At 33.3% G+C, this 25,672-nt stretch overlaps 1 protein-coding gene across 1 annotated transcript; it reads left to right on the forward strand.

Moving 5' to 3' along the window:
• Positions 1-17,534: 17,534 nt before the first annotated feature.
• On the forward strand, positions 17,535-19,666 carry LOC149800004 (FMRFamide receptor-like). Its single transcript, XM_089958327.1, has one exon. The coding sequence runs from the start codon at positions 17,535-17,537 to the stop codon at positions 18,672-18,674; it is 1,140 nt and encodes a 379-aa protein (XP_089814453.1). The 3' UTR covers positions 18,675-19,666.
• The last annotated feature ends 6,006 nt before the right edge of the window (positions 19,667-25,672 follow it).

Here is a 25,672-nt window from a genome sequence, read left to right on the forward strand (position 1 = left end):
TTATTTTATTTTGCATTCTTTAAAAAAGTGACATAAATATCTTTACAAAGAATCTGGTGGTATCAGGTTGTCTAACAACAATTGGCGGTGGTGTTCTGTAACGTATATACATTCATCCAATAACTATGTAATATGGCCAAATTTATCAAATTTAATCAATAATAATGACAAATATCTCGTTGGGATGTCATATGTTTACCTCCTGATTACTAAACAATTTCAACTGTTGCTAATATTGAAATGTGCGCAGCCTATATGAATGCACGAACATCAACTTAGGGTAACGATATATATAACATTTTCGGGATGATTTCTTGCTGGTTGACACCAAAATAAAAAAAATTTTGAAAAAAGGTTTCTCCCTTACATTCAAAACATTAATAAAAAGACGCGCTAAGTGAGACGAATGCATGCAGAAACAGACAATAAATATCATACATTATTGAACGGAATGTGTGTTATATACGCATATATAGTTAAAGTCACTTTTCGTTGCATGTCTCTGATTGGCAATGCTATTTCCAGCGGAGAAGCCCAAAAAACTACTAGAGATTTTAAATTTCGTGATCTATAATCACCTTTGTGAGACGGTCTTTCTTTATTAAATTATCAGGATTCTACCAATGATGCTGCAAAACGTAACCCAGTCTGGTAGTTAATGGGTTTACAAAAAGGAAGATAATATACAAACTTGGCGCAAATAGAGAGTGTGTGGTTTGAGAAATTATACTTGCTTCATTAAACAAAACTGACAGACATAGGAACAACGGTCAACTATTATCTCGTTTTAGAACATCATCCCACAAAACATATGCAAAGCTGACGTGACATGTTTACTTATCTTGGTTTCGTTAGAACTTAACTCGGCATTGAATGTCATTTAAGAATAAATACAATTAGAGCAACAACTTATTTACCATATACCAAACATAAAACAAAATTTAAAAATGAAACAAAATGTTCATAACGAATGAAGAAAAACAAAACTATTCAAACATTTTTATCATGAATAAACATGGAAAACTGAAGTCTACAAAGCCAAGAGATTTTAGGAACTTTTAAAAAGCAATAGTGCGTCGAAAATGCAAATTAAGAAAAACATTAGCATCAATGATAATGATGAAACATTCAGTGTCCCAATCATTAGTGGTGAAATTACTACATATTTTAAGAGAGTAAATAATTGGAATGCTTTTCTAAAACTAGACATTACAGAGTATAGAAAGGCAATTATAAATCTAATACGGCATCTGTGATCTAAATTTAGGTCTTGATTCTGGAATTATGCTTGGCTTGAAGACCATTATGATCTAATTAATCCAGAGAATTATATTCCAAAAATTACATTATGTCTGTTTTGGACAATAGTTCACATCAATCTTTAAAAGCAAACCATAAAATTGTATCGATAATTTTGGATTTCTGGTAGAAACCTATGTAGAAATTCGTTAAATGTTCCATTCCTTTACCTACAAGTAGAACATAAGGAAAAAGAAACTATTTTGTATTGGTGTATTGATGTTCTATAAACATTCGATTTATTTTTACTTTACTGAATTTGTCTCTGGCAAAAAGTCCCATAAATAAAATATTAATACATGTTTCAGAATAATTTACATTAAGTGCCAAAGTAAAAAAATATTGTGCATTAGGCTTAATCATAGAAACGTCTTTTATATGGTGAGATACTAATATTCGACTAAACAAAATTATATTTAGTTTGTTGTTAATTCTTATCAAATTATAATTGTTGTCGTTTCAACATACGAATGAATGAACTTAGAATATTTTTTGTACGTTGATATTTCAATGTTACTCGAGGATTAAGCTCTTACTTATGCTGCAAATACTGTAGCATCAGCTGGACAATAAACAAAACTTTTGAAAGGGGAGGAATAGTTTTCTTGACCAAACGCATAAGTCCCAAAATATATTGTTTAAGAGAATAACGGAATTTAAATTGGTTTTGGATATCCACTTTGCATTATTTCACCACACCATTAAACCAATATTTTTGGGAATGAAATCTGAAAACATGGAAATGTGGATTTGAACAAAAACAACTCATGGTGAATTTTTAAGAACAATCTCTGTCCCAAAAATATGCAAGACTATTCGCCATATGCGGAATTACGCCAGTATCCATCATTCGCTTGCTTAAATCTTGACTATTAATTATCATTTGAAAGGAGTGGAGGCGGATTCATGTATTGTATATTGTATGCTATATGTTCTGACTTTGTGATTAGCTTAAATGTATAACGTATACAATGACATTTCTTCGAGTGTTTTCAAATAGGACACATGGCTAAATAATATAAATTATACAATTGTGGCTTAAGGAAGTATATTACAACCGTCCTTTTAAATCTTCGCAAACAATATTTTTATTTTTTGCAATAAAATTTGGCCAAATTGCCAACATTAAAATGTATAAAATAGGTATCAAATTGGAAGAATATTTGATCAGATTTGATTATTACAATGAAAGATGTAAAACTATAAATTATCATATGAAGGAAGAAAATACAGAAAATGTCAGAACAAGGTTTATGGTGAAGTATCAAATTACCTCTTTAATGGTGGCTTCTTCGAGACGGCTAGAATTGGGATTACAAAAATTATGACATGCAACAAAATAGTTTGAGGTATGTAAAGGAAAAAGAAAACTGGTGAAGATGTTAAGGATAACTGTTTCATATAAGTATGACCACATTAAAACAGAAATCTATATAAAACAATATTTCGAAGACCTACAGTTAGGAATAAATCCAGTGGTTGTGGAAATAATTAAAAATGAGCTTGCCTTTATCTGACACATATCAGCGTGTTGGTTGTACATGTTTGTCGGTTATAGATAATAGTAGAAGTAGAATGGTTATTACATCTTTAATGATCGATCCGGCGGCCTAGTAGTTAGAGCGTCCACCATGAATGCGAGAGATAGTCAGTTCGATCCCCGGCCGAGTCATATCAAATACTTACAAAAATGGTACTAACAGATGCCATGCTTGGCGCTCAGCATTATGATGACAGTATTAGCACTGGTCGGTCTGGTGTCAAGATAATGTGATTGGGTGGGACAGCATGCTACATTTCAGCGACATGATGCCCCCAGTACAAGACATCACTGTAAACTGCCAAACCGCACACATTATATCGATATTACTGAAACACTGTTAAAGATACGTTAACAATCCAAATCACACACACACACACACACACACACACACACACAGACACACAAACACACAGCTTTAATACTAGGAATCTGAAACAAAACATTTATACTTGACATCTTTTATGACAATCATTCTTTACAACTTACACTTGCTTTCTTTTTTGTTACAATATGCATTGATACAATCAAAGATGAATTTTAATATTCCCTTACCAAACCTTTCGCTAACTCCCTGACCGTTATTTTCATATTTTGTCTTTATATATGTGGTAAAATGTTTCTGCTATATTTAAATTTTAGCACCCGCTCATGAGATTACAAAATCATCTTGTCAACTGTTTAGAAAGCTCTTATTAGCTGTTAGTCATACATAATTGAAAAAATCGCGATACTCTCCGACTTGTGTTAGGCCCATCTAAGTGTAAAATCTCAATTTCAGGAGATTTCTTGAAACATTATTCCTGATTCTTATTACTCGGATTCTGATTTTCAAGTGAATGTATAACATAAATGAATCCATTCAACATGCCATTTGTAAGAATTATAATCCGGTTTCATTATATTGTGAATGTCATGGTAAACCTACGGCCACCATTTTCGTTCGAGATCAATCAAGCTTTCGTCAGTGTGTATCATTGTTTCCAGTCTTTTGTTTCATTTGCTAGTTAAATTTGTGTTTCGTCTTTAACAATGGTATGAATTAGAAGAAACTGTTCACCTCCAGTTTTTTTCTTTCTTTTCGCAATAGCATTATCACTTCCGACAGACACTTTAAGCAGATTGGTTTACATTAGTTGTAGTTTAGGAATAAGTAGCTCACGTTGTGCATCCATTAAGTTTAACAAAACCCGAATGTGGAAATCGCCAATTCATTATTTCTTCCATCATGGTGTAGGTTAAGATGTTCTGACGTCTGTTGGTTGATACCTCAGCCGTCATGCTTGTGATGTTTGAGTATGTAGATGTGTTTGTGTGTGTACGTGTTTAAAAATATCCCTCTCAATGCAGACGTTATGTAGTTTATATGTTTAGTATTACCAACTGTAAGAAAAGCGTATTTAAAACGGTTATTTGTTTACCAGAGCAATCTGAAACGTCTTGATATGAAACTCGTCTATGGTACTCCTATAAGAGACACGGTACTAAGTGCATGGACAAATGGGAACCAGTCTGGAAATGGGTGAACATACGAAATAGTATATATGGGTCTGGCTGGCAGGATTGGTTAATAATGAAAGTTAGGTTTTTTTCTAGTTGTAAATATAAAAGATATTTTTTTTATTGATGGAATTTCAGTGATTAAATAGTCTTGAGTTTGGAACGCTCGAGTTGAATGCACATGATTCAAACACATGTAGATCCAGAAAATGCTGCGTCTCGTATCTTCTACACAGAAGGTGATTTCCAAGTTTCATCTATACTGTTAAATACAGTTTGATCATAAGTATTCAGAAATGTAAAGTTATGTACTTACTTTTAAATATGTATATAAAATAGGATCAAATTAACCAGGCATTGAAACTGATAAAATCATGCTGGTAACCTCATGATCACAGATGGTCTCTGACTCCTGACAATTCCAACGTCGAAGACATAGATTAAAGTCTGTATCCATTATCTGTTATTAAACAGTTGTTTATATGCTTTGCCTTTTCATTACAGACTTCGTTTCTCATGACATGTGGAAATCATCAGCATAAGGACATCAATATACAGAAAGCAACATATTTTAGTTGTTATGAGTATATGCCATATGTTTAAAAGTATCAAATGATAATGTTATATTAGTTTATGATAACAATAAAAAATTGACTGAATAATTATTTTACGCGCAATCATTCAAAATGACCGACTAATAATTATCTTAATTGATTACCTGCAATATGTGCTAGTTTCCATCAGTATACATAATTTAATATAGCAGCAGATTTTATTCATTGTACTTAGTGGCTGATAACGCTGATTTTTTTGTTCAAGCAGCGTTGACTCAGACCTTGATACGCATGCGTAACAGACACCTGATAATATATGCTGTTCGTTGTTATATCAATTACAGAGAGAAGAGAAGGCGGCTCTGATGGTTTGGCAGATCCGGGACCAATGCTTCCGTGAGTGGGTGCACGGAAGCGGTGCATAAATCCGTTGTTGCGCATGGCCAGACCTACTTCTTTGTAGTAATAGACACATGTAACAGTTTTTAGCAATAATACATAATAAGGAAAAAGGATTTAAAATCAGTATCGGTATATAAATGATGATAACAGACGTAACAGGATTTATTCCGGCATAATGCGAAAATATACGTCGTACATAATATGATCTTTATAACACCAAAATGATTTGCACATCAATTGTCTGCTACAGTTGTATGCAAATATTGAGGTTAGATTACCTAGAATGCCATTCATCCTTTCAATTTGAAAATAAGTTCTGCTTCTAAGCTTATTAAATATGCATCACTTTTTTATTATTATTTTTATTTGAATCATTACATTTGTTACTTATGCCTATGACAATTTTGCTGTGATTAGTTTCAATTGGAAGTAAGTTTTAAGTTATTACCGCACGTGTTTTATGTCTCAATTCGTAGCTATATCTAAATTATCACTCAAGGGTTTCAGCCACTAATATGATTATATGAATCACTCACTCTTTGCAAGGCTCAAACGTTAAACTGAACACGAGATATGACATTGAATCCAAGAATACACAGTGTTTGCTGAATGCTCCTAAAAACGTTCGAACATAACAAATTGTATATGGTCTATAGTACCCCATGCTATATTACAAATTAGATCATATTTATAGACATGGTATTTTGTATAAGGCCCAACGACATGTAATAAATCGGTATGATCTACCGTTTGAGACGCTGAAGAAGGTTTAATTTTTCAAGATTTTAAAACAAATACATGCAAAGGACAAAATATAAAGTACTCACGAAAGGACTGAGCGAGTAATGCAGAGTACAAATGTTACTTTTATGTAGAGAGTCATTGCCATTTTCACACTCGTTGCTTGCACTTTCATAACTTAGTTAAAAATTATTCAGATTTGAAAATCGAATTGATATGTTGCACAACGACAACTATTGTTTTGGGGAAACTTTTGACATGCTCGAAATATAACCCCGATACATTATGAAAATCTGTATGTAATTCAGTGACATACTCTGCTTACTTGCTAAATGGAATGTTGACGTTTTCTCATTCCAGAAAAATACTTTTACCTATTTAATGCAATCAAATAAAATGATTACATAATATATCTTGTCAAGTAGATAATAGGTTACAAAATGTTAGAATACTGAATGGGCTTCTTAAGAATGGTGGCAATAAAATACATCTTACTCAATCATTCCAATAAAATATGCTGATTAGAGTCTAAATGTCAAATGACAGTTAAAGGGCCTAGGTCAATTGCGAAATCGATATAAAATCATAATCAAGCTTTCTCAAACAGTAATACATATGATATGATTGATCCACCCAGGTCAGGTCCTTAGATCAACTTTGACATACTTATATCTGACTACTATGTTGCTAAAGGAAAAATAATCTTAGATTCACTCCCCAGGGGAGGACTATATAGTAGAATATGTTGGGAAAGAACATTCTAAGGTTAACCATTGTGTATTGTAACATATGGGAGAAAATGACTTTTGGCAAGTTATACCAAATTTATTTCAAAAAATGAGAATGAGGCTGCTGTATTATAAATATATAACCCAGGGGGAAAGATGGTTCTAGAACAATTATGATAATGGAGATTAGAATTTTTAGAGCTAGGTATCTAACAGAGGCAATTCAGTAAAATTAAGCAGATAAGCAGATATCGTAGACACCGAGTGTGGGCAATGTGTACGACATCAGATCTAAATTATCTTTATTAGGTTTGCCTAGAATTATACACAGTTTAACAAAGTATATTTCTTTTACTTATAGACATAACGACATGCACGAAATTGAGACGGTCATGTGCCCGGGAGGCCTCGACAGTTTTAGTGAATAGCGGTGTTCAAAGCTTGACTCAATCTTGATAACTCGTATTGATGAGAGAGAAGTGAAAGTAAATATTACAATACAGAGACAAATATTATTGCTTAAGTATATGTTACATTTTTGAAGCATTGTCTTTCCTTTGCCTCTAGAAATAATCCATTTCTCCAAATACAGTTGAAAGGCATAGCAAACAAGTAGCATATACAACATTTTCTTGTAGAGTCTCTGTGAAAATAGGAAAATAATTGCAACACACTTGATGAACCAAAATTTAACGAAAAAAAAGAGATCGACGAAGGCGAGCATTTTCTGCCAATTAATTCTCAAGTAGTATCGATCGAAGTGTGCAGTATATGTGAATAAAGGAACAAAGGTCAGCCCAGAGTGTTTTATGTCCACATGTTTAATTCATCGAACTTGTATTAGAACCGGTTCCAGAAGAGTTCCTGCTATGAAATAAAAAACAACAATGAATTGATATTGTTAAAGGTCGTACAGAAGAAACGTCATAAAAGCAAGGTGCCGTCACACAAAAACATAAGAATAACTTAACTAGTATGCAAACTGTAATGCGATACGTTTGATAATAATTGAAGCCTACTGCTAACTTTCGAAGTCTGTTTAAAGTTTGACTGCGACTAACAGTTTCATTCTTGTGGGGCATGAAGGTACAAATTATATGCAAGCTTATTTTCAAAATAAAGCTTATCCATTCATACATACACTACAACGTTGCGTTATTCAAGATACAAGTTTACAGTATAAGCGATATGTATGTCCAAAAGTTAGCACAATGGATTTATGTTGTATTGTTTCATAACAAATGTTGATTCGTGACAAAATATCTAATATTGGCATGGAGATATATATTACTTGGTAACATAATACATGGCATTATACTAAAATTAAAAAAAAATAATTTAATATTCTCTCGTGGATCAAAATGAATTTTTGTATTCAATATGAACTCTTCATTCGTGTACACTTACAAAGTAGCACTTGCATTATAATTAGATATTTTTAAATTTGTATGCTTTTTCAGATTTCAACAGCAATGGAAAGAAAACGATTATGTATGTCTAACATAGATAATTACAAACTTACTTGCATGTTTGTTTCTTAATTAACCATTGATGAGAATATAACTTCGTTTCTTGCATAATTAGTTCGTTACTCATTTACGTAGTAACTTCCATCCTTCCTCCATTATAAGCAGATTTTATAAATAAATTGTTATCCATAATAACACCAGAACATATCACTTTTGTGGCCACATATTTGGCCTATGTAGCAGCTAAAGTGACAATATTATGTTTAGCCACACTGCATAATATCTGCTACATACTTAGCCCCGTACGTCCACTTTTAGCGAAGGGTGGTTAATTGTACCGTGAACGTATCCCCATCACCTACATACACAAACGCTCAGTCATTATCGTTAGAATATAATGCAGTGCCGTAAAATGAGTACAACTACCTATATATTAATTGCATGAACTAGCAATGTATTTATTGAAAAGGTGGCATATTGTAAACAACATACACTATTAATAAAATACATTATAATAAATTGCAATTCAAGCCTTGAAATTCAATAAAATGCACATCATGTAAGTTGTAATGTTATTTTGTAAAAGTCAGCAGACACAATGTAAGACGTAATGTAAGTGTAGATTTAATAATTTCTTTTTGTTTTTGAAAGTATGAAAACCATGTGGGTTACTAAAGGGGAGAAGATTAACTTCATTAAGAAACACATTCACGACCTTGCCGCCTATAAGGTAATTTAAACCAACATTCCCATCCCCCGACACACAAATACGCCGGGGAAGAAATGTTCTCGAATAATATGATACAATGTGTAGGCAGAAACATCACTGGTGAAAGGCTAATGCCGCTTTGTTTACGGTTTCGTTTCAAAAAGAATCATTAGCATTGTCGACAAGCTTTAATTCAATTCCTTGTACATACCTAGGAATTCATAGTTCAGTGTGATCCAGAGAACAATCCCATCATAACAAGTTCTCATACTATTGATAAAGATACAAGGAGAGACCCCGACAACATTTACAATACTTAATGCATCATAAACAATTGTAGTAGATAATGGAATACGCCCCTTCAATTTTACTTCATCCCACTTTTACAATTGTACTCAACCAATGATTGTTTGCATACAATGTAAACCAGTTCTTTACTATCATTCTTTCATACCCATGATTATAACAAGAATCACACTTAGATTTCGGTGCCCTGTGTGGTCTAGTTGTCTAAAGCGCTTACTGTTACGGAACACTGCCATCTCACCTCTGTCTGCGTGGGTTCGAGTCTCGGGTTCGGCCTATGTGGGTATGTGAGAAGTACTGATATTAGCTTCTAGTGGGTAGTCTTTCCTGGGTTTTCCTGGGTTCTTCCTCCATCGTTAATGCTGGCCGCCGTGTATAGCCTATCTTATGCTGAAAAAATAGCGTTAAGCCCTACAACAACAACAGCATTTATATTTCATTGACGAGGCATTACAATACGTTGCTAACTGCTTCCGCTGCATTTCTGCGACCGACTTAAACGATGTTGTAGTCTTCTTTGTGAGGCTAAGAATCAACACGCATGACCCACTTTAGAATACGTGAAGCCTCTGGCAATGTAACGTAGATCAGTTTGATAATTGTAACGTGTATGATCTCCATTTTAACGCTGAATGCAATCAAATCAGATACTGAATAATCCTGATTTCGTAATCAGTCAGGGTGATTTTACGAATGTCTAGCAGCATGTTGGATTTGGATTAAATAACATCCAGTACATTATATTGTCAGAGGGAGTCAAAAAAAGACACTTTGATATATACTATCGCATGGCCGTACCGGACGAGAGATACATATGATACACAACATTGCGTGGCCGTACAGGACAAGATATGCACAAAGCGAATAGTATCCATAATTCGCACACGAAAATGCCCTTTAAATGTAAGTGCTTTGGGTGCTAGATGGAGCGCTTGCATAGATTGAGTATGATGTGTTTTGCCTCGAACTGATGTTTGCTGAAAGGGGTGATATTTTGCTTATCATGACCAAAACAAAGAAGAAAAGAATCGAACCCAAATTAATTATGAAGTTATATTGAAATAAAGCAAACATATGCTATTTTACGAGAAAAATAATTTATGCTAAGCACTGTCTTAAACCAAAGATTTTCTACGTAATACAGAGGTAATAATTTAGCTGCTAGTAGTAAAAGCGCTAGAAATGATATCACATTTAATTTATCAAATGCGAACGGTCAGGGCGGTCAATTTCTTATTTAACATTTTAGTGTGTTGAGGGTATAACCCCATCTACAGAACATGTTAGGCGATATATATCAGCCATATTGACTGGGGGATGACGCTCCTGGAAGTACCGCTACCCACGGGAAGCTACTAGCAAGCTATCTCAAAAGATCACAGTGGTAAGGTCAAACACACGGATGTATGTATGTATGTATGTATGTATGTATGTATGTATGTATGTATGTATGTATATTGTATGTAAATATATATGTACGTATGTATGTATGAATGTGTCGACATCTCATGTAGCCTAAGTGGTTGGAGCGTCCGCGTCATAACCAAGACATAAATATGTCACTAGGATCTGCCGGACTTGGCGTTCTACATTAAGAGGATACTTTTAGGACTGGTCGGCTTGGTTTCAGATGGTACTTGATGCGACATGTCTGTGGCATGATGTTCCAGTGCTTGACATCTTTATGAACTTGCACCATGCAGACATCGTGACGATATGAGTGAAAAATGGTCAAAGCTACGTTACAAATCTAAGTCACAATAATACACTCTAACACAGATAAACACTCTGATAGCTTCATATTAATAGTTTGCATCAGTCAGATAATTGTTTTACTCTTTGCTTTTCTGTTTCAACATATCACGACCTCATCTTCTGTCTTCAATTCAGCATTATTTTATTCAGCAAATGCAGTTTCAAGGACTAAGTATCCAATGTGCACTCTATGTACATGGGCTGCGATTAAAACATACCTCACTAAAGTTCTTTTCCTTTATAGTTCGAAAGCAAATGTTTAATATGTTTGCCTCTGACTTTCATTATTATCAGTGTAATCTCTAGCAAAAGCAAATACACATAACAACCTTGGGTTAAAGAATCAGTCATTAACGGAGGTGTTAAAATTGTTCTATAAAGGTACATCATAGTGACCAGTAGAGGAGAGGAGACGGCAAAAAATCAAACGAATGAGGGCAATTGACGGATGGGATGCCATTTGACAATTATTATTATTATTATTTGCAGTAGTAGTAGTAGTAGTAATATTATTATTATTTGTGTCATTTCGATAAAAAAACATGTCTTTTTGAAATGATATTTGGTGTATACATTTTAGTACAAGAAGCAAATAATTTCAAAGCTCTTCAATCAGTGGACAATGATAAAATTGTTTTAATAGATTTGCAAGTTCTTGTTTGCATCACGTACATTAATAGCCATCAATGAAATTGATTTTGTAAGGAAAATGATTTTCCGCAATAATTATTTTCATTCGTTTATGTTGGATATCAATTGATTATGTTTCTGGTGCGCATCTTAGCCAAAATCGTAGATTTTGTTTGACGTGTGTTAACTTACCTAACATGTTAATTGCTTCAACACCCCTCATATTTTAATAATGTATCTTCGTTCTACTACTTAACAAATTTTTGTGAACGGATTTTGATTTCTTATTTCTTAAGATTGTCTATTATTCTAAATGTACATTTATAAGTGTGCTTTCGTTGTTTACATTATTTTTTAGTCTACTGTATTTATTAGTGCGAGACTTTTGTCGTAATGCTTCAAAATGTAATTATCATAATTTATTATCAAAATGATATTTGACAATAATACATTTGACCATTTTATATCGAAATGAAAATTATTGATACTAACATGATTTGGAATATCCTGTGACAATTATCCTTCCATTTACGTGAGCTTACATTTCCATTTCGCTAAGGCAATAACAACATCCGGATGCATCTAAAGTTTATTAGCACAACTTGTTTTGTCAGAATATGCTGCCAAAGCCCTTATTTCATTTACATTCAGGCGTTGTAATCAAGAGAGTTTCATATATTGAATACAAGAGTGAGCACCATCCATGCCTAGAGTACCATCTGCTGGCGCCTTTACCGGTCCAATAAATTTTTAAAATATTTATCCAATTTATTTTCTGTATATAATGAAATGCTGCGAATCGCCAAAAATGCTTGAATACGTTTCAGCAAAATCAATGATAATCAATGATTCGATCTATGTTTTATGATAAGTGAGAGATTTATCCCACAATCCACGATTGTAGAATCATCATCATCATCAGTATCTTGACCTAGTGTAGTCGTCGAGGCGCTATTTTGCTGAACACAGCCAAGATTAAAGTCAAAGGACATGAACTAGAAACCGTGAGCCAATTAAAATATCTTGGTTCCACAATACCTTGCACTCGTGTGAGGCCTGGATCCTGACATCCTTGGTATCTCTTACATGGACCACAAATGAAAAATTGCATAACACCATCAGGCACAAAGTAGGTCAATATGAAGACCTCCTCACCACCGTCAAAAAGAGAAACCTGAAATGGTATGGACATGTCACTAGAGCCAACAGTCTATCCACAACAGTCCTGCAGGGCAGCGTACATGGTGGCAGTAGGTGAGGTAGACAGAGCAAAACGTGGACTGACATCATCACATAATGAACCAGGAAAGGTTTTGCGGAGACACAGGTATTGAGTGGCACATGATCGAGACAAGTGGAGGGAACTGGTCAGATGTTCAGCAGAACAGCACCTCGACGACCACACTAGGTCAAGATACTGATGATGATGATGATTTTAAAAATCATGTGCCAATGCCTGTGTCTCGCAAAACGTTTCCTTGTCCATTATGTTATGTTGTCAGTCCATTTTGTGCTCTGTCTACCTCGCCTTCTACCACCCTGGACGCTGCCCTGCAGGACTGTTGTGGATAGACTGTTGTCTCTATTGACATAGCTATACCATTTCAGGTTTCTCATTTTGAAGGTGGTGAGGAGGTCTTCATATTGGCCTACTTTGCACCTGATTGTGTTATGCACTTCTTCATTTGTGGTCCAGGTAAGACATGCCAAGGATGTCAGTGTCCAGGCCTCACATGAGTACAAAGTATTATGGAACCAAGATATTTGAATTGGCTCACTGTTTCTAGTTCATGTCCTCTGACTTTAATCTTGGCTGAGAATTGTTTGCAACTATATGTCATCAGATTTGCCTTCTCAGCGCTTATCTCTATGTCAAATCTGGAAGCTGTTTCACCCATGGTCTTCACTAAGGTGGCAAGTTCGTCTTCACTGCCTACCAGCCCATCAATATCGTCTGCAAAGCGGAGGTTGGTGATGTTACGCCCTCCAATGAGGACTGTCAAGGCGTCAAGGCTGTCTCCTGTCAACCACGAGTTTAGAATAGGTTTAAATTAATTCACTGGCCAAACTGACCTCTTGCGAATCGTCTAAGTTTAATAAAGATAACTTAATTCATAAGGTCAATAGAATGAAGGAAATCAATTGATTTCATTGCCTGGGTACACTGTTTCTTCTGACAGATGTTTCCCGCCAATCCAAAAGGCTTTTGATTTTAATAGATTACAATGAAAATTGGGAACTGATTCAAATTCTTACATGTTTCGATGGTAAACACTAAAGTCTGTTGAAAGTCATCCAAAAGTAAAATTCATCATTCATGAAATCAATTAGTTTAAATTAGATGTCATTACAAAATATACGGGTAATATTTATGCTATTCCCGAAATAGACTGAGATTAATTATATCGTTGTAATAACTATGTATGGTGCGAATGTGCTTCGTTGTAGGCACAATCACTCTAAATGAAGTAATACGTATTTGTTAGTTTGTAGATTAGTATTAGTTTTAATTAAAAACATTTTGTTTATTCCGTATTTCAATTTCATCAGTAAAACTCTCCCCATCATACAAAATGTATTTCTTTTTTTGTTTTTCTGGTGTAGTTCCTCTTTGCCTGATTAAACGCGTATTTTGTATCCATTCCACTAAATTCATCTCATCTTTGCTTTTAATCATTATATTAATCCGTCCATACGCTTCTATGTTTTCTTCTAACTTGCTTTGCTTGGTATTGCTATTTGTTGTATTATTTCTTGGATTAAATGATTTGTTTCAAAGATAAAATTTCGACTTTAATTCTTTTGGTGTGAGTTTGTTCGTGGTTTGCTTTTTTCTGTGAATATACAGTTGTGTCAGTTCCAGATTTCATCCTAAAAAAATAAAAAATAACGAAATTATCATCGCATTTAAACTGCTAAAATATCTTTGTTATCAACCTTAGAATGAAGTTCCTAAAGGGTACAGAATGTGTAAGCTGCATTAGATTATTTCTTTTGTTTTAGAAGTTTTTGGATTGTGTCTTTAATATTATAACCCCTGGGAAGTGCAAATATGTATAATGTGAGAGTTATAGCAGAAATTTCTGTTCTATACCGTGGAACAAAGAGAATAATATGTGAAATATCAAAATGTCCTAATAAAAAAGGAAATAATTTAATATACGAAGTTTTATAGAACATAGCTCTCTCTAGGCAAATCATCTGTTATCGAGATTGATTACTCCCCATGGATCTAGTGAATCTAGTTAATTGCTGATATCAAGCGCTGCTGTTCTGGCCATTAAATGTATATTACCGATCATACTATAAGTGTATAGAGTCAAATGTTCTCAACAACATTCTAGTCCACATTAAATAACAGCAGATAAAGTATATATTTGCAACCTCTTTTCTCAGATTCCCAACAAACTAGGATTATCAATATAACGACCATATAAGTCCACGAATCAAAATATCTAACACTATGTATTTATTATCATTGTCACGTGTTATTCTTTGGATATAACATCTGAAGTTATTTCTCTTGAGAATGGCAACTCCAGAAATACTTTTGATTTATAACATTGATTGTCCCATTCTGACTACATGTATTTCACAGCCTCATCAATAGTATGAGCTTCTTGTGAACATAAAATGAATGCATTCACTGTTTTCACTTGACCATTGACTCCTTGTGCTAATGTTCTTTACAAACTTAGAAAGCATGCAGATACTATTTCGCTAAATTAATGGACATGTACAGATTATCAACAGGATGTTTACAAACAAAAATAAAAAACGTAATCACCAAATATCATCCATCTCTATGAGGGAGAGTAGTGTGGGTGACTACTGTATAGGGCCCAAAACGTTTTCCTTGCTTGAGAGACTATGTGAGGGAATAGTGTTATCGTTATATGAGGTTTAATTTATGCGAGAATCGATGTGATGGAATAATGTAAATGGCTCCAAGAGGTTTTAATTATAGACAGACCGTGTTTGGTTGTATAGAGAAATACTTTAAATGGTTCCACTTAAATGAGCGACGGTGTATTTAAAATATATATATTGCTTTAAAGATCCCCCTTAAATAAGGGACAGTTTGAGGAACCACTACACATACCCTAGGACGTTTACTTTATCCAAGATGCAAGTAAATGGACATCTGTATATGGCTCTAAAGTAATCGTAGCACAGGTCATGTAGGCCTTCAACACCATTTCGGTATAGGGTGTCATTAGTCAGAATTGTATTACATATACCTTTACGTGGCAAGTATTCAATTGTCGAATAATATACAGCCACCTTCCTATAGAATGTTTTTATTTAGACGCCACGATAAGAACATACAGCAAAATCAATGCTGAAATTGTGTATACAATTTTAGACAAAATAACTTAAGGTCTGGTATATTCCAGTCAGGAAAGAATGTTGCCCGCTATGATGTCAAAATGAAATATATGCCTATTGATACAAAAATTCATGTTACCCTATAGTGTAACGATTCCACTCGACGTGCTCTTTTCTCGACTCAAGTTTAGTGCACGGCTACCATTGTAAAAGATAATAGCAATCGATAATTTTCTTCTGAACGTTAATTGATGACAAATAAGATGCAGAACATTCAATAAACATAATTGAACAAATGAAGGTTAAACAAAATTAGTATTAAACTTTAAAATAGCAACGTAATTATAATTTAAGATGAATAAATGTGCAACCATGACCCATCTGACTTTTACTATAACAGTTTTTCTCAAGCTATTATATTAGTTAAGCTTATATGAAAAACAAACAAAGAAGTATTTGTGCACAAAAAACACTTAAAGTTTCAGAACATAGGCTATGACCCATCTCCGTCGACCCTGCCGTATGACAGAAATAGAGACAAATATTTAATTATTTGCTAGATACAGTATAAGTCTTGGTATTGTGGAATATAAAATAAAATGCTATATGAAAAACTGACAGACGCTGAATGGCTAACATTAAGAACGTGGCAAATAAAGATAGCATTGTTTCAGAATAAGCATACGTATCTTAAACTTGTATGTTATAACAGGCCCCGGACCTTTACACTTTTTCATTGAATCGCTGCTGCTGTAATGTACTATGTGCCGTAATATACTATATGATGCAAAAAAGGAGATCCCATTATATAGTTTGGGTACCTACATGTTACTTTTTCTCAAATCGAGTTTGGCAGCGTATTATTTTCATTGTTTTAAAATGTTTATTCTTCTGTAGATAGTACATGCGATATAATAAAACGTATAATAATGCGTTTATCTCTTCATGTTCTGTCATAGAAAGTGTTTTAAGTATTCGCATCGTCTTTAAAAAATCAATATTTTTTAACGGTAATCACTGTCTGATGTATTACTTTTCTGTCTATTGACTGCTTAAAGTTGATGTTAAAACTGTCTAAGAAACTAAGCTGAAGCTGCGAAATGGGTTCATTGTGTAAATGAAATGTCGTCTGCCTTGACAATATATAGGAAAATTGAGCACATTGGCTTGTTAATTGTTTAATTGCAAAATACTATATTTCTTCTTATCACACTGGAAATTACTAGAGATCCCAATTTTGGATGTATATTATATTTAACATAACATCACCATACATTTCATAGCATAAGGTACATAACGTTGACAAGATTTAAATCTCGTAAAGACGTTCTGTAAATGCAAGGTGCTTTCTCCCTTTAAAAATACAATAGCTACCGTATGATACATTATACGCCTTTGTTAACAAAAAAATCATATTTCGTTACAATAGTCGTATGATCTAAGTTGTTACCACACTTATCTTTACACGACTTGCTCTTATTATTTTAAGGTAGGTTCATGGAGGGTAAACGACGTCACGTCTTTTATAGACCGATATTCAATTGCATTTTTCGAATTTCTTTTCAGAACAAGATGGCAAACCATAGTGACAACACATCATGGATTGCATTCCTCCAAGACGCTACCATTAGGACACCTGTAGTGACAAACGTTTCTTCAGTTCAAATCGAGAATGACGTCTACGCTAAATATATGACACAACAAATCGAGACATATTGTTTTCCACTGGTATGCATTTTCGGACTCATTGGAAATACCCTTGCAATGATAGTATTTCTTCGGAAACAGCTAAGAACGACGTCATGTAATCTGTACTTGGCAGCCAGGTCGATATCCGACAACGGATTTCTTTTTATCCTCTTCCTCATCTGGGTCAGCAAGATACTTCACGTAAACATAATGTTGACAAACGTACTTTGTCATCTCTGTATCTTCATCACCTATTTTTGCGGTTCTGTTTCTGTGTGGCTGGTTGTGATGGTAACGATAGAGAATTATATTCGAATTTGCCACCCATTTAAAGTATCACAGTTTTGCACAACGATGAAGGCGAAATTTATAATCGGGGCATTCTGCGTTGGAGCCTTAGCGTTATATAATCTACCGCTTTGGATCTTGACAACTAACTGCACCCCCAATCCAGAATTTGCCCAAGTCACACAAGCGCTTGTACTTACTGATTCACTGCTCACCTTAGTGGTACCAACGTTTCTCATATCTGGTTTTACCCTCGCAATAACGTATAGTTTAATCAAGTCCTTGCACATAACAAAAAGACAAAACGCATGCATATGCAGACATAGGAGACCAAACAAAGGCGTCCAGTGTAAGGTGACAAAAATGCTCTTTGCGCTAACCGTGATATTTTTAACACTCAATTTCCCAAGCCACGTCATTCGTGCACGAATACTTATAAATACTTACATGAGGGGGAGTGGCAAATCCACAGCATTAGACAATGTATTCCAGAGCGTGTTTCAGCTATTGTACTATTTGAGTTTTTCTATTAACATACTCATTTATTTAATATTCGGAGGAAATTTCAGGACTTGTTTTATAAATCTGTTTTGCAAACGCCGTACGCTGGATCAAAGAGAGAATATAGGTTGCGTACATTTCAGGATTAATCAAAGGACGAACTCTCAAATTAATTTGAATGATCAAACTATAACGACAAAAATGATATCAAACGATAACAGTGAAAACCAGTAATGATTATGAAGATAAGAAAACCACTTCCTTACTGGATTGTGGTCTCCAGGAACTTGATGTTTTCTATCAAGCTTATGTTGTGCATACGTGCTTGAAAGCGTAAATCCAAGTTAAACTAAGTGAATTTAAGTTCTACAGAATGCAAAAGGCAAACATATTATATAGTTTATAATCAGATTTAACCTTTGCAACCGCATATCAGCTGATTTATGAACAAAAAAAAACATCTAAACATTTTAAAAGATAGTTTTCTTGACCTATAAATGATCGAATTTTCATTGCATTATTCCAAAAGTTAATGTTTATTTGTGTTGTACTAAAACACTGTTTGTAAAAGCCATCATACATTACAAAATTATTTCGTATGTAAAACAGTTTAAGGTGTTTGTGTAAAGGATCAGGAAATAACTTTTCTCATAGCTGGTGCAAACTGCTACACGGAAGACTTTTCAGACAATGGAATGGGTACATTTGACACTTAAATAATGAAATCAATGCCCTGGGAAATGTAGAAAGCAGTCCAGTCCAAGGTACATGTTTATATAACTGTAGCGGCTATGTAACACACCAACGTATGAATAAGCTTGACTAGCTCTCGTTGTACAGGACATCGAATATAATTGTATTCATTCAATCGTTTGAAGGCCGGCATTAACGAGTACACCGGCGTACTATAAATGTTCAAAGATAATAACCGTTCTCCAGAATGACAGGTACACTACTTCTATCAACATTAGAAACAAATCGTTTCTGAGAGAATTTGTATGTGTGTTTGTGTGTGTGTGTGATTGTGTGTGTGTTTTGAAAGACAAATTGTTGTATTAATAAAAATTACCATGCTTTTAACAGCGGTCTCAAGCGTTTTAAATCTTATGATTTGAACTTTTGTATATTACATCTTGAAACATCATGCATATAATTAACGGTTACTAACCGGAATACATACAAACCAATAATTATAGACTGTATACATACCTTTGAGCTTAGTTTTCTCAAATGAACAAAAACAAATATTCAGAATCAAAGAGAAATTATGTACGTTGAGGATGAAATAGAGTAACTGACAATATTTAGCAAATCAGTTTATTTATAAACGTATATATTTAATAGTGACCAAATTTATCATATTTCATAAAGGTACATTGATTCAAATTCCAAATTACGATGTATACATATATTATATTTGGGAATGGTGTGATAGTAAATGGATTTAACTCAAGTATTTGATTTAATATTCTTATGTTAACAAAATTATCGGTGTGTAAAGAGAAATTACATAAATATTCATTGGATATAACCATTTATTGTTTAACGTTTGCCTTATATTTTCCACGTAATAGTGTGTATGTAATTAATAACTTTATCATCGTTAGACTAAATTTATATTAAATTTAAACCCTCATAAAAAGAAGATGTACTATTTCTATGTACAGGCACTGAGCCAGAGCTATCTAGCATTTATATCGTTTTTCTTATTCCTTCTATTGTCATCTGGTCAACTGATGATTTTCGCCGTGTAATGGTATAATTAAAATAAGTAATATAACAAAGGTACTAATTATACAATTTGTATCAGTATGCAGATTTACTGTATTATTTATTAGAAACCGTATGTTTCTATTGAGTTACATTTCTTGCTTACTTCATTGTATAAAGGTACCCACCCATGACATTATTACGACTGGATTACAGTAACAAATTAATATTAAAAATGTAATTAAAAATGGTCTGTAGAAATGATAGACAGTGCTTGTCTTATTTCCATTATATATTTATCTTACCACAAAATATGGGGTTATAAAAATGATTTTTATCATCAAAGATTCATGAGCAAGAGACTCAAATCCTGATTAGATTGCTTCTTGAAATGTCTTCAAAGGTATGGATGGACGGACGGATGGGGTCCAATAACAGTAAATGAATCAGGCCGACTACTAAGTACGGTTGTTGCGTAATGTGTGGTTTCATTATAGTTGAAGATATACGGAAGGAGAATGTAAAAGGGCTAGTACTTAGGATGGTCAAAACTTTACATTCTCACAATTACCATTTCTTCGAAGTCTTGCCTCCATGCCTTGGCTTCTTTTAAAATGTCGTCTATTTGACAATAGTGTCGGCTGGAAGGATAGCTTATATAAATGACATAAATTACTTATATCAATATCCAATGTGATTTCCATTAGATACGGCTTTGATGACTTAAATGCTTATACACGCAAGGATTTATTTATATAGATATGCGTGGTTATCCCAACGTTTGGTTCATCATCATTACATTCTTAATGATAATGTTGCTATCATTTATGGGGACCGCATATTCTACTTAACCTTGTATCTCTATTATGACTAGTGAGTCAACTTAAGTCCATATTGGATTGACAAAATATACAGGTTATGCCAAAGATTCAATGTTTTGCGACGTTCTAGCAGCAGAAAAATGTTCGATCATTTTCCTCGATCTGAGGCATGTCAGCATGTAATAAGTAACAAATAATTACAATCCAAATATATTTAAGGAAACAAACATTGAAAAAAGGAACCACGATCTATTTAGAGTAATGAATTCCAACTAAGAGTGTTAATGCTTTCTAAATATCGCACCTATCTCTGTTATTTATAACTGCATTGTCCTTCCCAATTATTCCTTGAAAGCAATTGGAAATTAATGTATCCATATTCCTCATTGAAACTGTATAATTTACTATAGGAAATGCAATGTTTGTGCGTGAGGAAGGCTCTACTTGAAAAGTTCCGACATTAAAATTAATTGAAGCCAATGTATGGATAGATGGATAAAGATATTGATGTGTGCATGCACCCATACATGGATGCATGGATGGATTTGTGTGTGTGTGAGTGGGTGTATGTGTGCATTCATGTATGTATGTATTTATGTATGAAAAAGTAAATCATTAGAAGACTGGGAAAGTAAATTAAAAATATTTTGCAACAATTATGTGTACTATCATGCAAGCAATTATAAATTTCCTGAACTGTATTGGTGTTTAGATATTTATACCATATAAAACATGCTTGTATCATCGGTTGTTCTCAAATGTGTCAATACATTTTAATATCAATAATGCAATTTGACTTTCATGACAATTGATATTCTGCGTGCATATATATTTAGACTGGTTAAAAAATGTTGCTGCATTCTTTGGTTACATTCGTTGTATCAGAATGGCCTTAATACCAAGGCACTGTGTAATATTGTATAAACTGGTAATACAAGAATTGATATGTCCTTCATACAAATATAATGACGATACATATCAATTATAATGCTATATCCATGATGTGATTGCTACTTAAAATATAAAACACGACATACATTTCTTTCAAATTATTTGTGCCTAAAGAAGGATAAAGTAAATGCCAAACGATTTGCACAAGTTTACTGGTGTTTGTGTTGCTTTTTTATTTTTAATATGAAGAAATGATTATGTTCTTTTTCCTGGATAATACATCGAAAACTAGTTCATATAACACAAGGTCAGTAACATATCAGAAATATAATGACACAGCATGGAAATGATTCTGATTGTATGTTACATTATTTGATACAAACAAACGCACATATTTATATATATATATATATATATATATATATATATATATATATATATATATATATATATATATATATATATATATATATATATATAGAGGGATAAAGTAGAGAGAGAGAGAGAGAGAGAGAGAGAGAGAGAGAGAGTTGGCATACATCTTTTAAAAGTTCTGTATGTAGACAATCCATTACCACGAAAGAGATTTTTGCCCTAAATGAATTTTCATTATTGTGACTATCTTAAATACGATTTTTCGGAACAGTATAGAACAAATCAATATCTTTTTGTCATTCAGAGGATGAACAACAGATGCGTGTTGACATGACGTCATAATAAAATCTAATTAACTGCTCAATCAACAGACATGGATTTCTTAGGAAAGAAAAAAATTGCAGTAATGAACAAATGCTTCAGTTTCGGAAAATGGTTAAATGGAACATTTGGACTGGTCTGCTTTTCAACTGACAGAATCACCACAAATTTTCCACTCTTACAGGTGTAAGTGTGAAGGAAAACTAATTGCATTTTGATGCTTTGCCATTAGGAAGTATATACATGTACAAGTGTCACAAACGTTAATGTTGACACGTTCAGACCATAATAAAACACAAATCCAACCTTGTATCGCATTTAGTACTGATTTCTCCACCATAAATGTTCGACCTTTCGATGATAAAAAAAACATCGATGGAAGTGTGTTAGGCCTAAAACAGCAATTACCAAGATTCAGCTGCCATCTTAATCATGTTACAGCATAATTTGTGAACGACGGTTAAATTAAATTTTGTTAAATAAAAAAAAAAAATATTCCAACCGTGCAACGGTAATTACAGATGTAGAAGTCGAAGACTTCATGTATTGATTCAAAACCCATTCCGATAAAATTTTAGTTAATGTCTCTGTCGACATTTAAATTTCAAAATATCTTGAAAAATACATTTAAGAGGTTGTTGCTGATTTATAAGCTAGTTGGATGTCTGCATCAACATTGGAAAGACATAAAGAATGGTGGATCTCCGGTAAATTCATATTTTGTCTTAAAGAAATAAAGAAAAGAAAATAACTGAACAAGATAACGTTCTACAATTGTTAGAGATCTCATATTTCTTTAAACGGGCTGATGGATGTTTCTAGATGTGGGTGTTTACATTGCTGGGGTCAGAAAAGTATATTAGACCAGATCCTGTCAACAAAATGTAGCATAATGAACAGACTTTGTGTATGATCATGGATACAATGGGTAGGCAGTGGAGGTTACAGAGCAAGGATCTAGTATGATGTGTTCTCTGTTCTTTATACTCTGTGGATGTACCACTCGCATCGTGAATTAAAAATATTCCTTGTTCGCATTGCTCATTCTTGAAAGATATATCTTCTGGGGCTGTACATGAAGTATATTATGTGATCATTTCATTTATTTAATATGGCTTTGCATTCACGCAGTGGATCTTCATAGAACTAAACATAATGAACGCCATAATTTAGCACAGGTCCTGCTCTAGTCTTTGCTCACAATCACTTCGTGACGAATTATTGTCATCGTACAGACAACGTTATGATGGATGGTAACCATGCATTACTGTCTTAATATTGTCAACTATATATCATATGCGTGCAATAAAACATTGTGTATTTTAATAGTTTACATATCATGATAGGTAGGGTCTTAGCTATGTTAATTCTTGGTCTTTTGTATGCACATCACGAATCGTACATTTTATTTAAAAAATACTTTTATTGTAATCGTTTACAGACTTTTATTCAACCTTTTCCATCGAGAACGGTACAATTTTGAGCTCAGTACGTATTACTCTCAGATAGGTCTTTCACTTGATTCATCTTTGCATACGATACCAATGTCTTCATTACATGTTTAAATCAATAATTCATAATTTTAGTTGTAAATTGTAAATTCGTCACTTATATACAAGAAGTAAGTATCAGATATTCGCAGGTCTATTACGTCACTGTATATGTTATTAAATTGTTTGATATAGGAATTTTCAAATTAAAAACCTTGTAATAAAACAGGACACCATCCATATATCAATTTGAATAATTTAATATATTTGATATTCATGCTAAAGTACCCATATGTCATCATAATTAGCTCAATGCAACTTTCATGTTGATATTTTCAACAAGTGCCGTGTACTAAACATTGGACACAGATATTATTTTTCAGGGTGTAACTAAACATGTCTGATACACACAGTTTGACGCTCTTAAAATATATAAATCAGCCTTAAGGCACCTTTATGATCTGAGTATGCAAACGATTAAAGTAAATTAATATGTGGCACTGCATCGATAGAACTTTGGTAGAAACCAACAGATAGGTTGTAATATATAGCACTGAATATGTGTTTTCTTTGAGATGAATTACTTTATAAATCATTTAAAACTACATGTATTCGCATCAATAAATATTTATACGTATGAACGTAGATTTCATCTGTTCTATTTCCTATAATAAAATAGAGACAACGGTCATATATATAATTATATTGTTATAAAGGATATCCAATTTGCCAAATTAGAAAGAGATACACTTTCATATAGTGCATTGGTTTTAATAATAATATAATAAGTCTCTTTAATGAGACCATGAATGTCACCATGTACAATATATTTTGGCATGTAAGACAAAGCGAGTAGAGAGTGATAATTTGTGTTAAAGTGTGCTGCAATATTAGAGGAAAGCTGAGGATTTATATAGAATTTTATGAGAACGCGATGATAATCATTCTCTTAAAAGCTAGTTGAAATGTTTTTCCAACATATTGCATGCTACGTTTTTTTAATATACAGGTTTTCAAATAAATCACATAAGCTGACATTCAGTTAGTGTTATAACGTAGAGAAAATATATATTTTGTATTATAGCTACGGAAAGAAGTACGTTCTCTTATGTTTGCACAGTGAGATAACACATGTCAGTCCCATTTAGATGACGGTAACTGTCGGTTTTATTTTCTATTTTTGGGTTATTGGTTGTTTATTTTATAATACAAAGACTCTCTTCATTACGGAACAAGTGCTCTATGATCATCGGTTATTTTATTCATAATACTCCATACGTTTCTTTTAGCCATTTATGTGGAGACAATCCAACAAAAGGCGGTGGTTCGCCACACGTTATTATACTAGTAGTTTTAGTCAATAACCAATCAATAAATATTTTGCAACGTTTCTAACGAAACGGTCTATTTTTCATATCATACAATAATCCTTTGAATATATTTCTTGCCCATTCGTTCAGAAGTCAATTTATATCCTTTCCATCTAAATAATTTATGATAAGTGCATGATCTAATTTGTTTTTCTTTCATATCTCTTGCGAGTCTGTGCGTAGGTGTTAATAGGTGTTAATGCAACTATATCAACATTCCGAAATAATTCAATCACACGAATATGCATGCCCTT

The sequence above is a fragment of the Sinohyriopsis cumingii genome, chromosome 5 (assembly GCF_028554795.1).
Source record: "Sinohyriopsis cumingii isolate HCF-2022 chromosome 5, ASM2855479v2, whole genome shotgun sequence".
Classification (NCBI taxonomy): Eukaryota; Metazoa; Mollusca; class Bivalvia; order Unionida; family Unionidae; genus Sinohyriopsis; species Sinohyriopsis cumingii.